This window comes from Somniosus microcephalus, chromosome 3, assembly GCF_052327205.1.
Source record: "Somniosus microcephalus isolate GS21.2 chromosome 3, FLI_Smic_1.0, whole genome shotgun sequence".
In the NCBI taxonomy this organism is placed as follows: domain Eukaryota; kingdom Metazoa; phylum Chordata; class Chondrichthyes; order Squaliformes; family Somniosidae; genus Somniosus; species Somniosus microcephalus.
Genome location: NC_140989.1, coordinates 95,594,343 through 95,607,777, shown reverse-complemented (window position 1 = coordinate 95,607,777; position 13,435 = coordinate 95,594,343). Strand labels below are relative to the sequence as shown.

General features: G+C 40.3%; 1 protein-coding gene across 4 annotated transcripts in view; it reads left to right on the top strand.

Moving 5' to 3' along the window:
- The first annotated feature begins 3,593 nt into the window (after positions 1 to 3,593).
- Positions 3,594 to 13,435, top strand: part of ppp4r3b (protein phosphatase 4, regulatory subunit 3B) — a 70,879-nt gene continuing 61,037 nt past the window's right edge. The window contains exons 1-3 of one of the 4 annotated variants that reach the window (XM_085981399.1): positions 3,594 to 4,082; positions 4,448 to 4,503; positions 4,855 to 4,953. In XM_085981399.1, the coding sequence (XP_085837525.1) occupies positions 3,941 to 4,082; positions 4,448 to 4,503; positions 4,855 to 4,953 (297 nt within the window). In that variant the 5' untranslated portion in view covers positions 3,594 to 3,940. The remainder of the gene's footprint in view (positions 4,083 to 4,447; positions 4,504 to 4,854; positions 4,954 to 13,435) is intronic. The other 3 variants (XM_085981402.1, XM_085981401.1, XM_085981400.1) reach the window with 3 other exon arrangements.

The following is a 13,435-nucleotide window of genomic DNA, read 5'->3' as shown; positions in this document are numbered from 1 at the left end:
CCGGCACCAGGGAAGTAACATACCGTACCTGAATCACATTGGCAGTAGCAGAACTGCCTGTCTTTCCCCTTAAGTATTGAATCCCCAATTACTACTGCATTGCTACACTTTGCTGTACCCCCCTGTGCAGTTCTTTGCCTCATGGTGCCAGGCTCTGTACTGCACTCCTTTGAGTTGTTGTCACTCCCACTGGTATTCAATGCTGAATGTTTGAGAGTGCCAAACTTCTGGAGGATTCCTGCACTGCCTGCTTCATCCTACCCTTCTGGGTGGCTTCCCACTTGCTATTCTGAACTCTATCTAGCTGTGGGGTGGCCACCTTCTGGAACCTGTGATCCAGGAAACATTCAGCCACCTGTATGCCCTGCAGTGAATCCAACTGCCCCAGAGCAGGTTAATGCATGGCTAGAAATCCTCAGCTTGAGCTCAAGCAGCTGGAGGAACTTCCTGCACACGTGGGCCTCCGGGAAACATGAAGCATCCTGAAGTTTCCATCTGGTGCAGGAATTGCAGGCTATGGATCACAGCTGTCCCTTCATTCTATTTAGAAACTTAAAAAAAAAAACTCCTTAGATATAAGGTGATTATTTATATAATTGTTGTTAACTAGGTCTAAACTATTTTAATGTATTAAATTACACTGTTATTTTTCTATTCGCTCCTCAAAGCGAACTAACCAAAGACTAATTATTTACTCAAGCTTAACAAGAACCACAGATCACTAAACACAAAAACCTAAATATTAGATATCTAGATACTTAACCTAGATACTTAGCTTAGAATTCTGGGGTTCTGTCACTCCACTCCTTTTGAGTTGGGTGTGAGAAACTGCCTTCCTCCTCGCCACCGAATTCGTACTATGACTAAATTCTCAGCCTCCACTCTGACTGAGATTCACCCAGCTCTCTCTCCAAGCTCTGTGCTTCTACAAATGGTGAACAATCCTGCTCTGTCTTATAGCCGGCTTGCTATCCATTTTCTACTTGTCCCTGGGAACTATAGACCAGTTTGCTTAAATTCAGTGGTAGGAAAGATAATGCAATCTTTACTCAATGATGTAATAGAAAAATATCTAGAAACCAAAATATGATAAAGAATAGTCAGCATGGATTTCAAAAGAGGTCATGCTTGACCAACCTTTTTGAATTCTTTGAAGTAGTAACAGAAAGAGGGTAATGAGGTAGATGTAATATACCTAGATTTTCAAAAGGTACCGCATAGGACTAAGGTCAGAGGGCAAGTAGGAAATAGATAGTAAGCTGGCTACAAAACATAAAACAAAGCATAGGGGTTAAAGGTATTTACTCAGACTGGAGGATGGTGGGAAGTGGTGTTCCACTGGGATCAGTGCTGGGACCACTATTGTTCACCATTTACATAAATGATTTGGATTTAGGAATCAGAAGTACAATTTCAAAATTTGTGAATGACTCCAAATTGGGGGGTATAGTTAATACTGGGAAAGACAGCAACAAAATATAAGTAGTAGTTAACAAACTTGCAGAATGTGTAAATGGCAAATTAATTTCAATATAGATAAGTGTGAGGTTTTACATTTTAGTAGGAGGAATAAGGAGGCCACATACTCCTTGGAAAATAAGAGTCTAAATGGGATAGAGGAGGAAAGGGATCTGGGGTATAGATTCACAAATCATTAAAAATAGCAACATAGGTTAACAAGCCATAAAAATGCAAACAAAGCACTGGGGATCATTTCTAGAGGAATAGAATTGAAAACCAGACAAGTTATGTAAAAGTTATATAGAACCTTGGTTTGACCACAGTTCTGGTCTCCATATTACAAAAAGGATATAGAAGCGCTGGAGAGGGTGCAAAAAAGATATAGGAACAGGAATAGGCCACTGAGTCCAATGAGCTTGTTCTGCCATTCAATGAGATCATGGCTGATCTGCAACCTAACTCCATATAGCATTTACAAGGGTGATACCAGAATTGAGTGATTATAACTATCAGGAAATACTGAACTGGCTGGGGCTCTTTTCTCTAGGTGACCTATTAGAGGTCTTTAAAATTATGAAGGGATTTTAAGGGTAGATGTAGAGAAGATGTTTCCACTTGTGGGGAGTCCAAAACTAGGAGTCATAAATATAAGATAGTCACTAATAAATCCAGTAAGGAATTCAGGAGAAACTTTGGTTGGCTTATTCACAAAATGGGAACACATTTGGTATATTTATCCTCTGCTACATTTCTGTGTGTGGGGCAGGCTTGATGGACCAGCTGGTCGTTTCCTGCCTGTCAATTTTTTATGTATGTATGTTCTTTACCCAGAGCGTGGTTAGAATGTGGAACTTGCTACCTCATAGCGTAATTAATAATAATAATTCAACTTTTATTGTCATTGCACAAGTACATGAACAACAAAATGTGATCTTGCAAGCTCCCATGAGTCCAGTACAAATAACATTAACATTAAACGTAAATAGCACCGTCCTGGGAGAAGCAAAGCCGCTGTGTCTGTGCGCGCCGCCATTCCATTTCCACCATTCCTCCTGTCCGACAATCTTCAGCCCAACGCCCGGACCTTCTCACCAACCGCCCCTCCTCGGGGCTCCTTCCGTGACCCTCTGCACCTGGTCTTCCCTGATGGTCACCCCTCCAGGTACTAACCAGGCCTGGCTCTCCTTAGCTTCCAAGCCTTGCCAGTGACCCTGTCCCTACTCTCAGGCGAATAGCATAGATGTATTTAAAGGGAAGTGAGATAAGTACATGAGGGAGAAAGGAATAGAAGGATATGCCGAGAAGGTTAATTGAATTCGGGTGGGAGGAGCCTCGTGGAGCATAAACACCGGTATAGATCAGTTGGGTTGGAGGGCCTGTTTCTGTGCTGTTAATTCTATGGAATACACATATTTCTCTTTTGAAGTTTGAAAGTGAGACTAGAGTTTACAGCTTTGAGAAATAAATTTCAGTTATTGAGCAAATTTTTAAAACCTGCAAATGCTGAAAATATGCAACCATACCAGAAAATGTTGGAAATACACAGCAGCTTTGCCAGTATCTGAAAAAAGGCAGGTTAACAAATCGGATATAAACCCTTTATTTGCCAAACCTCTATAATTAAAATGTTAATCTGTCTTTTTCCTTTTCAGATGTTGAGGTAAAGTTAGCTTCACCCTTATCCCCAATGCTGAATTTTAAACCTATATTTGTATGCCTTATTAGGTGGTTCCTGCAGTCAAGTTAGTGAATCTTGCACAGCTTGAAAACATTTTTTTAAAAATAAACTATATACAATCAGGTTTCCCACATTACAACAGTGACTCCACTTCAAAAGTACTTCATTGGCTGTAAAGTGCTTTGAGATGTCTGGTGGTCATGAAAGGCACTATATAAATGCAAGTCTTTCTTTTTATATCATTTGAAGATTATACAGAAGAAGTGTTAGATTTGGAATTTTTCCAGCGAAAATATATGAACAATGTATGAAAACCACTGACCCCAAACCGGGAGGAAAATGTCAATGAACCTAATTGGAAGGAGAAGTACTACGTGCGGTACCTTTAAAAATGCTAATGCAGAACAAAGCCGCTGTCTCTTTAAGTGCTGGTGACGTCACTGTTTTTTGAGTAGTGGAGCCGTGGCCCTGCGCCTGAGAGCGGGAAACCCCGTGCGCTGATTGATTCGCCCGGATCGGGTTACAAGATGGCGGATGTTGTGCTGTGGTGAGGGGGAAAGGAAGGAAGGCCCGGCCTACCCATCTTCCATTAACCGCTCACTTAATTTGCTTTTTCTTCCTTCATTCTCCATCGCCTTCCTTTATTTATTTGCAATAACATGTCGCACGACTCTTTAGTAGCGTTTTCCACCATTGTAAAATCACGACGGTGACGGTGTAGGGAAAAAAGGAAGCGGAGAACGACGGAGGAGCCCCCCGGAAAAAAAACCTGGAGAAATAAAGAAGCGGAGGGAAGGAAACATGTCGGATACGCGGAGGCGGGTGAAAGTGTACACGCTGAACGAGGACCGGCAATGGGACGACCGGGGCACGGGGCATGTGTCTTCGACCTACGTCGATCGCCTGAATGGGATGTCCTTGTTAGTACGGGCCGAGTCCGACGGTAAGAACCGGGGTGAGAAAGAAGGAAAGCGCCTCGGGCCTAGTCGGCCCGCTGCAACTATGCATTGTACATGCAGTTACAACCTCTTTTTGTAAAAGGATCTACCGGCTGGGATTTTTTAAAATCTTTTTATTTTGCTTCGAGCCGTATTTTTTTTACACACTGTAATTGCCAGTTTCCAAATGACCCCAAGTAAAAGATGAGCCAAACGTTGGAATTGTGGAGAGGCCAGGAAAGTGTATGAATGTAAAAATGTGACGCGTGGGGGAGGGGGTGAAGATTTAAATGATATTTACTATAGAACTGTAGTGTGTGCAGGGCATGTGGAGAAATGTGTTTTCATTCTTTGTGTTCTATCCTCCCAGGTTCGCTTCTATTGGAATCGAAAATCAATCCGAATACTGCGTACCAGAAGCAGCAAGTAAGTTATGTAAAATGTTGCACACATTTGTAAGAGTTTTTCCCTTTTTTTAATACATAAAGGAAGATGCAGTTCATGAAAGCTACAATAAGGAAACAAACATTCATTTGTAATTTGGAAGTCATGTGCAGAGCTTATAGTAACTCAAGTTTATCGAATGAGATTTTGTTAATTTTAAGTTGTACAGTAGTGAGTTCTGAGTGTTGAATTCATATTGTTTTAAAAAAATAACGTAAATGCAGAAATCATCAGGTTACACACTCGTTGCCTTTTGGTTTGATGGTGAAAAATTAGCTAAAATATCTTGCAGATGAACAATCAGTTGTGACACCTCTATCTTATGTACAACAGGATACATTGATTGTTTGGTCAGAAGCAGACAATTACGATTTGGCACTCAGTTTCCAAGAAAAGGCTGGATGTGATGAAATCTGGGAGAAAATTTGTCAGGTACTGTATACACTGCTAAATTAACTGGTTGAATAGATATAAATTGTACCATATTCCAATTTAAGCTTCCTGTAGGAGAATAACTGGAAATTTGCATGAGGATTTTAGACAGTTGACATGGAATGCATAAAATCACAAAAATTAATCAGAAAAAAGAAACATTTGTTCTGTTACCTTTTTCATTCTCCTTTGCAAAAGCTGCATTATTGGAAGATTTTTTGTGAATAATCTGTCGCATGAGCAAATAGCTCTTCCTGATCATCAATGTCTATAGTTTAGTGTGCTAATTGTATTTTGACATTGAGACTGAAATTAAAGGCACTTTGAAAGCTTAACATTGAATTTATATCAGTATCTGTTCTTTATGAAAGTGTTTTAGCGCTCAACATCAATTCTGTTGTTGTATGAGCTATTTTAAGAACTTCAGGGATTTGCAGTAGCATAGCTTATGTCCTCACTTGGTCAAATAAGGTTTGTTCTGCATTTATTTATATGGTTCTTGGGTACAGTAGTAGTGGTTACGTTACTGGACTAGTAATCCAGAGCTGGCCTGGATTAATAATCCAGAGAATGTCAGCTCAAATCCCATGATGGCAGTTTGAGAATTTGAATTCCGTTTTTAAATGCTGGTGTCTGTAAACCTGGTCTGGCCTATATTTGACTTCAGTCTCATACCAGTGTGGTGGCCAAGCAAGCCACTCGGTTGTATCAAACCTTGAACAGCTGCAGATGGGTTAATAAATGACGGCCTTGCCAGCGACACCCACATCCTGAGAATTAATGAATTTTTTTTAAATATCAGAAATAATGTAATTCTCAAGTCAAAAAATGCCATTTAATTGAGGCTTATGCAATTAATCAGTATACTTTTAATAGTTCTGTACAGCATTTAACTAGTCTTGAACTGTGGTCAGTAAGACATTTAACATAATCTCCTTGCCTACAGATATTTGAAGGCTTTTATTTTTTTGTTCTTTCAGACTATTAAAAGACGTTTTTATGGAATAATTTGTAATCGTATGTGCCGTGTAGACTTTTAGTAAGATTTTCTATTAACTATATAGCATTAGTTCAAAACATTTCTTGTAAGTGAGCTAACTGAACAGTTTGAATTTTGATTTTCATTGGAATTCCATTGTTATAACAAAGAGCCCCTGCAAATTCTTTGGTGGAATTCTGCACTGGAAAAATTTTGATAGTATATACTTGTTAATCTCCCATATTATCGGATATGGTAAATTAGAGAATATGCTCTGTTGTATCTTCTACTCTCTTTTTCAGTTTCTTTCTCTAGTGTTTTTGTTTCTCCTACCATCTTCCTTGTCTTTTTCTTTTGGATGAGAGGTGGTGGCTGATGTGGTGGAGTAAGGGACCAATAATGGCTACAAGTTACATTGCATGTGGGGTTTGCAGGGATACTGTGGCCCTTAGCAGCTCCCTTGCCAGCCACTCCCTCCATCACTTGTACTTCCTACCCATGCACCCATACTCCACCACCTCCTCTCTCTCTCAACCTTTACCCTCCCTACCACTTCTTCACTCCCATCATTACCCTTCCCTCGTCCTCTTCAAGCTACCTGCTCAACCCCTATATCCTCTCCTCCCTTTTGCTCTGCAGCACGTTGTTGGGGAGTGTGGGGGGGCATTGAGAGCATTTTGTGAGAACCCGATGGTCAGAGTGTTTGTGGATGGTTTCTATTATAATTGCGTGGGGGGGAGGGGAGAGAGTTAGTGTAAGTTGTGCTTCTAACCTCTCCATTTTGTGCTTTCATTTCTAAATTTTGTGTCCCATTGTTACTGACCGATTCATTGACCAGTGTGGAAAATCCACTTTCCTTTTTCAAACCTTTCAGCATTTTAAACACATCAGATCGCCTCTAATCACTGTTCCAGTGAATACAGCTCTAGTTTTTCAAGTTTCTCATCTAAGCAATATTCTCTCATCCATGTTATCTCACATCCTAATAAATCTACATTGCACTTTTTCCATAGGTTCAGTACCCATTCTATAATGGGGTGTCCAAAACCTCTCACTACATTCCGAGTGTGGCCTATCCACTGTCTTGTACAGATTCATCACCACCAATACTGTTGTATTCAATGCCCCATGTATAAAACTAGCGTCCTATGTATCCTTTTTATGGCCTTTTCTACCTGCAATTTTGCTTTCAAGATCTGTGTAACTCCAGTCACATCAGATTGTTCCTGCACTCCATTGAGAATTTTACCATTTAGGGTACATTTCCATTGTCTTTTACATGTGCTAATTCACATTTTTCTGTAGTTAAATTATTTAGTCACATGACAATTTGGCTAACTTGTATATTAAAATACTAACATGGATTTTGTAATTTAAAAAAATCATCTTGCGGTTTTCTCCTTTTTATGTTGAAGACACTGATTTGTGTGGTTCCATGGGTACTGATTTGTTATAAACGGACTTTTTAAAATTTGAAATTGTACTGGGAATTGTGCCTCTGATTCCATCCATTGACATTGATTTGGGGGCAGGTGGGGGGGAAGCGATGGTAAAATTTTAAAATGTGCTTAAAAGGATCTTGTGATTTAGTATTATTTTTCCTTTTTAGGCTTCTCACACATTTTGAGAGATTAGTGAAGTATATTTTTGAGGTTTGCCACTCTGGTAACATTAGCTGACCTTGATGACGTATTGCAAATCTTAAGAGCTAAATACAATGGCCCGGCATTTGTGGCCAGCAGCAAAAGGAAGGCGTTTGCTGCTGGCCCCGAAATACGCTTTGTACAGGGATCTCGCAATCCCTGTATCGAGAACTTCGGGTTTTCGACCTTGAATTCAATTCACCAAAACTTAATGGGGATCCCCTTGTGCAAAGTGCTTTGACATCAACAAGCTGTCTAAGCAGCCAATCAAAAGGCAGAATTCTCAGACAGCGAACAAGGAAGTGGAGTAAGCCTGTAAAATTCTAACTTTTTCAAATAGTTACGAAGGAAGACACAAAAAACCTCCCTGGGATATCGGGAAAAATAGGGACATTGGCAAAGGAGGAACTGACGCAAATCAATATCTCTAAGGATATGGTGTTAAGGAAGCTAAAGGGATTGAAGGTGGACAAATCCCCAGGGCCTGATAACATGCATCCTAGGGTACTGAAGGAGGTGGCCCTAGAGATAGCGGATGCACTAAGGATGATTTTTCAGAATTCATTAGACTCGGGAACAGTGCCGATGGATTGGAGGGTAGCTAACGTTACCCCACTATTCAAAAAGGGGGGTAGGGAAAAAGCAGGTAATTACAGACCTGTAAGCCTTACATCAGTTGTGGGCAAAATGCTGGAGTCCATCATTAAGGATGAAATAGCGGAGCACTTAGCAAATGGGGACAGGATAGGACAGAGTCAACATGGATTTACAAAGGGTAAATCGTGCTTGACTAATCTATTGGAATTTTTTGAGGGAGTAACTGGTAGAATAGATGGGGGAGAGCCAGTAGATGTGGTGTACCTGGACTTCCAAAAGGCCTTCGATAAGGTCCCACATAAAAGATTAGCATGGAAAATTGAGGCTCATGGGATAAAGGGGAAAGTTTTGGCGTGGATAGGGAACTGGCTGTCAGATAGAAAACAGAGAGTTGGAATAAACGGCTCATTTTCTGAATGGCAGGCAGTAACAAGTGGGGTACCACAGGGATCTGTCCTGGGCCCCCAGCTGTTCACAATTTACATTAATGACCTGGATCAGGGAGTCGGATGCAGCATTTCCAAATTTGCAGACGACACTAAACTAGGAGGGGGGGTGGGCTCAGAGGAAGAGACCAGGAAGCTCCAGAGCGATTTGGACAGACTGGGCGATTGGGCGGATAAATGGCAGATGCACTATAATGTGGACAAGTGCGAAGTTATCCACCTTGGGTGCAGGAACGGGAGGGCAAATTATTATTTAAATGGCAATAGATTGGGAGAGGGGGAAGTACAGAGAGACCTGGGTGTTCTTGTACACCAGTCACTGAAGGCGAGCATGCAGGTGCAACAGGCGGTCAAGAAGGCAAACGGTATGCTGGCCTTCATAGCAAAAGGGTTAGAATACAGGAACAGGGATACCTTGCTGCAGCTGTACAGGGCACTGGTGAGACCACACCTCGAGTACTGTGTACAGTTTTGGTCGCCTCATCTGAGGAAGGATGTTCTTGCCATGGAGGGGGTGCAGCGGCGATTCACCAGGCTGATACCAGGAATGGCGGGAATGACCTATGAGGAGAGACTATGTAGTTTAGGGATGTACACACTGGAGTTTAGAAGATTGAGAGGGGACCTCATAGAAGTGTATAAAATTCTGACAGGTCTAGACAGACTGGATGCAGAAGGAATGTTTCCCTTGGCGGGTGAGAACAGAACTAGAGGACATAATTTAAGGATAAGGGCTAAACCATTTAGGACAGAGATGAGGGGGAATTTCTTCACTCAGAGAGTGGTGAACCTGTGGAACTCATTGCCACAGAGGGCAGTGTATGCCAGCTCATTAAATATATTTAAGAGGGAATTAGATATATTTCTACGGGCAAAAGGGGTTAAGGGTTACGGAGAGAAGGCGGGGACGGGATACTGAATTAAAGGATCAGCCATGATCTCATTAAATGGCGGAGCAGGCACGAAGGGCCGAATGGCCTACTCCTGCTCCTATCTTCTATGTATCTATGTAAAAGAAAGATTGGGGCTCTCATGGGGAAAAGGCAAACCTGAAATAAAGATGCACAAACTTTTTAAAAAAAAATTAAAACATTTTTTGGAAAATTTCTTTAATTTTAATTTTTATTAAAATGGATAAATTTCACACTACACAAAATTAAAATTAGTTTTCCAGACCCTTAATGTTTGTCTAGCAGTCAATACACTGTTAAAACCCCAGTTACGCCTAATCCCTTTGGGTCTAACTTTTAGTGGGGAATTTAACAGCGTACTTACTGTGGAAGAACCAAAGTCTTCGTCAGTTTCAATGATTTACAAGATTTCACTGATTGCCGGCTTAGTGGGGAGTGGCACAGCCAGTTTCGGAACTGCCATTGACAGACTGCAACTTCGGGATTTCCATGTGTGCTTGTGCCAAATCCTGAAGTTGCGATCAATTTCAAAGGTGGTATAATGGCGAACTCTCACGCCGTCATACCGACCGCAAATTCAGGGCAAATAACATTGTAGTCTCAAAGGGTACAGATCGTGTCATAACTAACGATACTGAAGTTTGGTTTATAATCTGAATGCTAGAGAAGTACCCTAGGGATCTGTGTTGGAATCTATAGTCCAACAGGCAGATGAATAATTTGGTCATGGGCATGGCGGTTATTGAATTATAACGTTTTGGGAGCATCTGTCAGACTTTATACATCACACAGTTCATTTATATTTGGTGTTTTACACAATCTTTTTAAACAGAGGAAGAAAACCAGGCATTACCTGTGGTTTTGTCTGACCTTGAGCTAACCTGAAGTGGTTGTTGAAATAACAAGAGGGATTATGCACTTGCCTATCTAAAGAAACTGTCTACAATAATAGCCTCTAATTGACCGCTGTAAGACATTGATAGGTTAGGGGAGTAGTAGGCAGATAAGTGGCAAATGCAGTTCAATATATAGATTACTGTGAGGTAGTAAACTTTGGGGGGGGGGGGGTGGAGAACAGAGAATGGAATATATTCTGACGACTAAACATTTTTATTGGAGTAGAAGAACAGCTGGAGGCAAATTATTTGGAACAGACAAATATGCTCAGTGGCTGTAGGAACATGAAGATCAGAGAAAATTTTGCAGAGAGTAATGTTGAGAGTAAAGAGACAAGTACACCCAGGGCATGGCTTGGGCCAGAGTACCCATCCTTCCTGTATAGGGAGATGGAGAGAATAAATACGGAGGAAATCCCTTGCCTCGCAGTGCAGCATACTGAGGGTGCTGTATCTTAGCGTCTAGAGGTGCACAATAATCGCTAATTTCCTTCTTTGACACTGAGTTGTGCAAGATACACATCAGCTTATTTAAAATAAAAATACTGCTGGCAGTTTCTTGGTATTAACAAAATAAGTAATTCTGCAACAATTCTATTTTTATTTGTTAATTGATTTGCCCATCTGATAGTCCCATTTGTTAACGTGAGCTGTTTCTAAAATCTTGTTTAAATAATTGAGCTTAATTGTCCCCAAAATGTAATTTAAAATTGAGGTTTTGTGTATTTCAAAATATATATCTATTTTGCTCGATCCATATTCCGCTTGTGTGTAATATTTAAGCGAGGTAATTAATGTCTCAAACATGTTGCCAAGGACTGTGGTTGAGGCAAAGACATTGCATTCATTTATGCAGTAACTAGATGCTGTAATATGAAGACTGTCGAATTGGTATTCTGAAATCAGATAGGCCACCTTCATCCTAACCATTCTTGTTAAGAAAAACAAACCTTATGGAAGTATAGTGAATCACCAAGCTAGGGCAGTGTTAGTACCATCTCAAGTTGCCAGTGCCACTGGGACCAGATGCTGACATGGGGTCTTGTCCATTAAATCTACTTATCTGATGTCAACAGTTGCAATGATATTTCCATGATTATTATGCCTTGTATAAAATGACATCTAGAAGCCAGATAAATTTTTTTCAAAGATTGTTTGGATGCAAGGAATTCAACTTTTCTCAAGGTACTAGTCTCCAAGTTGCTGTAGGAAGATATGTGTTTCTCCACAGAGTGAACAGCTGAGGTGATCACCCTTTCTTTAACTCTTAGGCATTTTATTTCATTGCTGTTTATGGGACATCACTTTGTACAAATTGGCTGCCACGTTTTCTACATTACAACAGTGACTACATGTCAAAAGTTCTTAATTGGCTGTAAAGCACTTTGGAATGTCCTGAGATCATGAAAGACGCTATATAAAAACAAGTTTGTTCTTTCTATTTATAGATCCATATATATCATTCAGGTCTGGAAGCATAACTCTAGCCGATCCTCTCTGGTGGTGTGTAACTTGGGAGAGGCTTGAAAGGGAAAAGCATTCTTTTTTTATATAAATAAGGAGCTGTGTAAAATTGTCAACTTTTCATTCTCAAGCTAAATTCTGTGATTGTCAAATTCTTTTGAAATGAACTTTAAAGTTCTGATAGGAAACTTAATTCTCTCATTTAATTGATCTCTAGTTAAATTATCGTTTTTAAAACCTTTTGTGTTTAACCGGAATCAGTAAGGAACTCTTCTTGCACCATAGTTCAGCTGGACGGACAAGCAGATGGCTTGCCACATGGCCTGTAAGTGTAGATCTATAGCTGATGGGAGAAGGGCAAGATTGACTTGGGGTGATTTATTTTCCTGCTGACTTCACAGGGAAGTGCCTGGCCTTCACTTCACACTTGTCAACAGTGATGCAGCTGATTTCAATTATTTGCCGAATTAGTAATTTTAGGTACCAACCTGTATATCACTCTGCGCCAGTGTGTTTGAGCTCCCACATATAGCGCCAATATTTTTTGATTTTTATTGCCGTTTATGTTTCTGCCCTGTTTTCGCAGGACTGTTGCATTTAATATTGCTAGTATAATCTTCCAGCCTCCTTTATAATACATTGTCTATGTACTCAGTAATTGCTCTTTTGGACATTTTATTTAATGCATCTTAATCTTGCCACAGAATAATGTTTCCAGATTATCTGATCATTTTCTCTAACTGCACAACCCCAGCAACCACCCAAATTTTGTGAACTGTGTTTGTAAAGTCATCAAAAGTGGCAGAGAGTTCACTAAGCATGCTTTCCATTGCTTACTGCAATGTCCTGCTTACGGTATGAATCTTTTTAAAAAAAGAAAAAAAAAAAAAAAAATTATTATCTTTTAAAATCTCAATTAACTTAAATCTTGTAACTAAACTTAATTAGAGTTTTTTCTGTTTACAAATATTCGAAAGAGCATTCCTTCTGGGAAATATTTTAAACATGGTTTCCTTTCCCTCCGTGCTGCGCCCCCCCCCCCCCCCACTTTTTTTGATTCTTGATGCTGTTACCCAGGGAAAAGTAGAAGCTGTGGGGGGGGTGGGGTGTTAACTTTTCAAATAGAATTCTGTGCCTTTGGCATTTCTTAGTGACAAATGCACTGCTATACTCCAATAATACTTGCCAAATGCCAACTTTCAACTTTGCATTGTTTTGGGTAACTCATTGAGAGTCTGGCATTATGTGGACTGGACTCAAATAATCGCATGTTTGAAAACGGTATGTTGTGTTGCCTATTGGATGAAAGATGCTTTGTTTTGGGTGTTACACTCTTTCCTATGCAAAATGTTGTATTTGTGGGTGCACATTGAGCAGTTAGACAAGTCTGCTCCCTATTTTGACATGAGTAGCCATGTTTGGTAATTGATCGGATTTATCACAAAAGGCAGCTAAATTCGATTGTTTTTGATTTGTGTCCTTTTTCTGTCCTGTGCTCTGCACACAAGCTGACTAATTTGAGAAGGGTAGCTCCACAAGTGTCAGT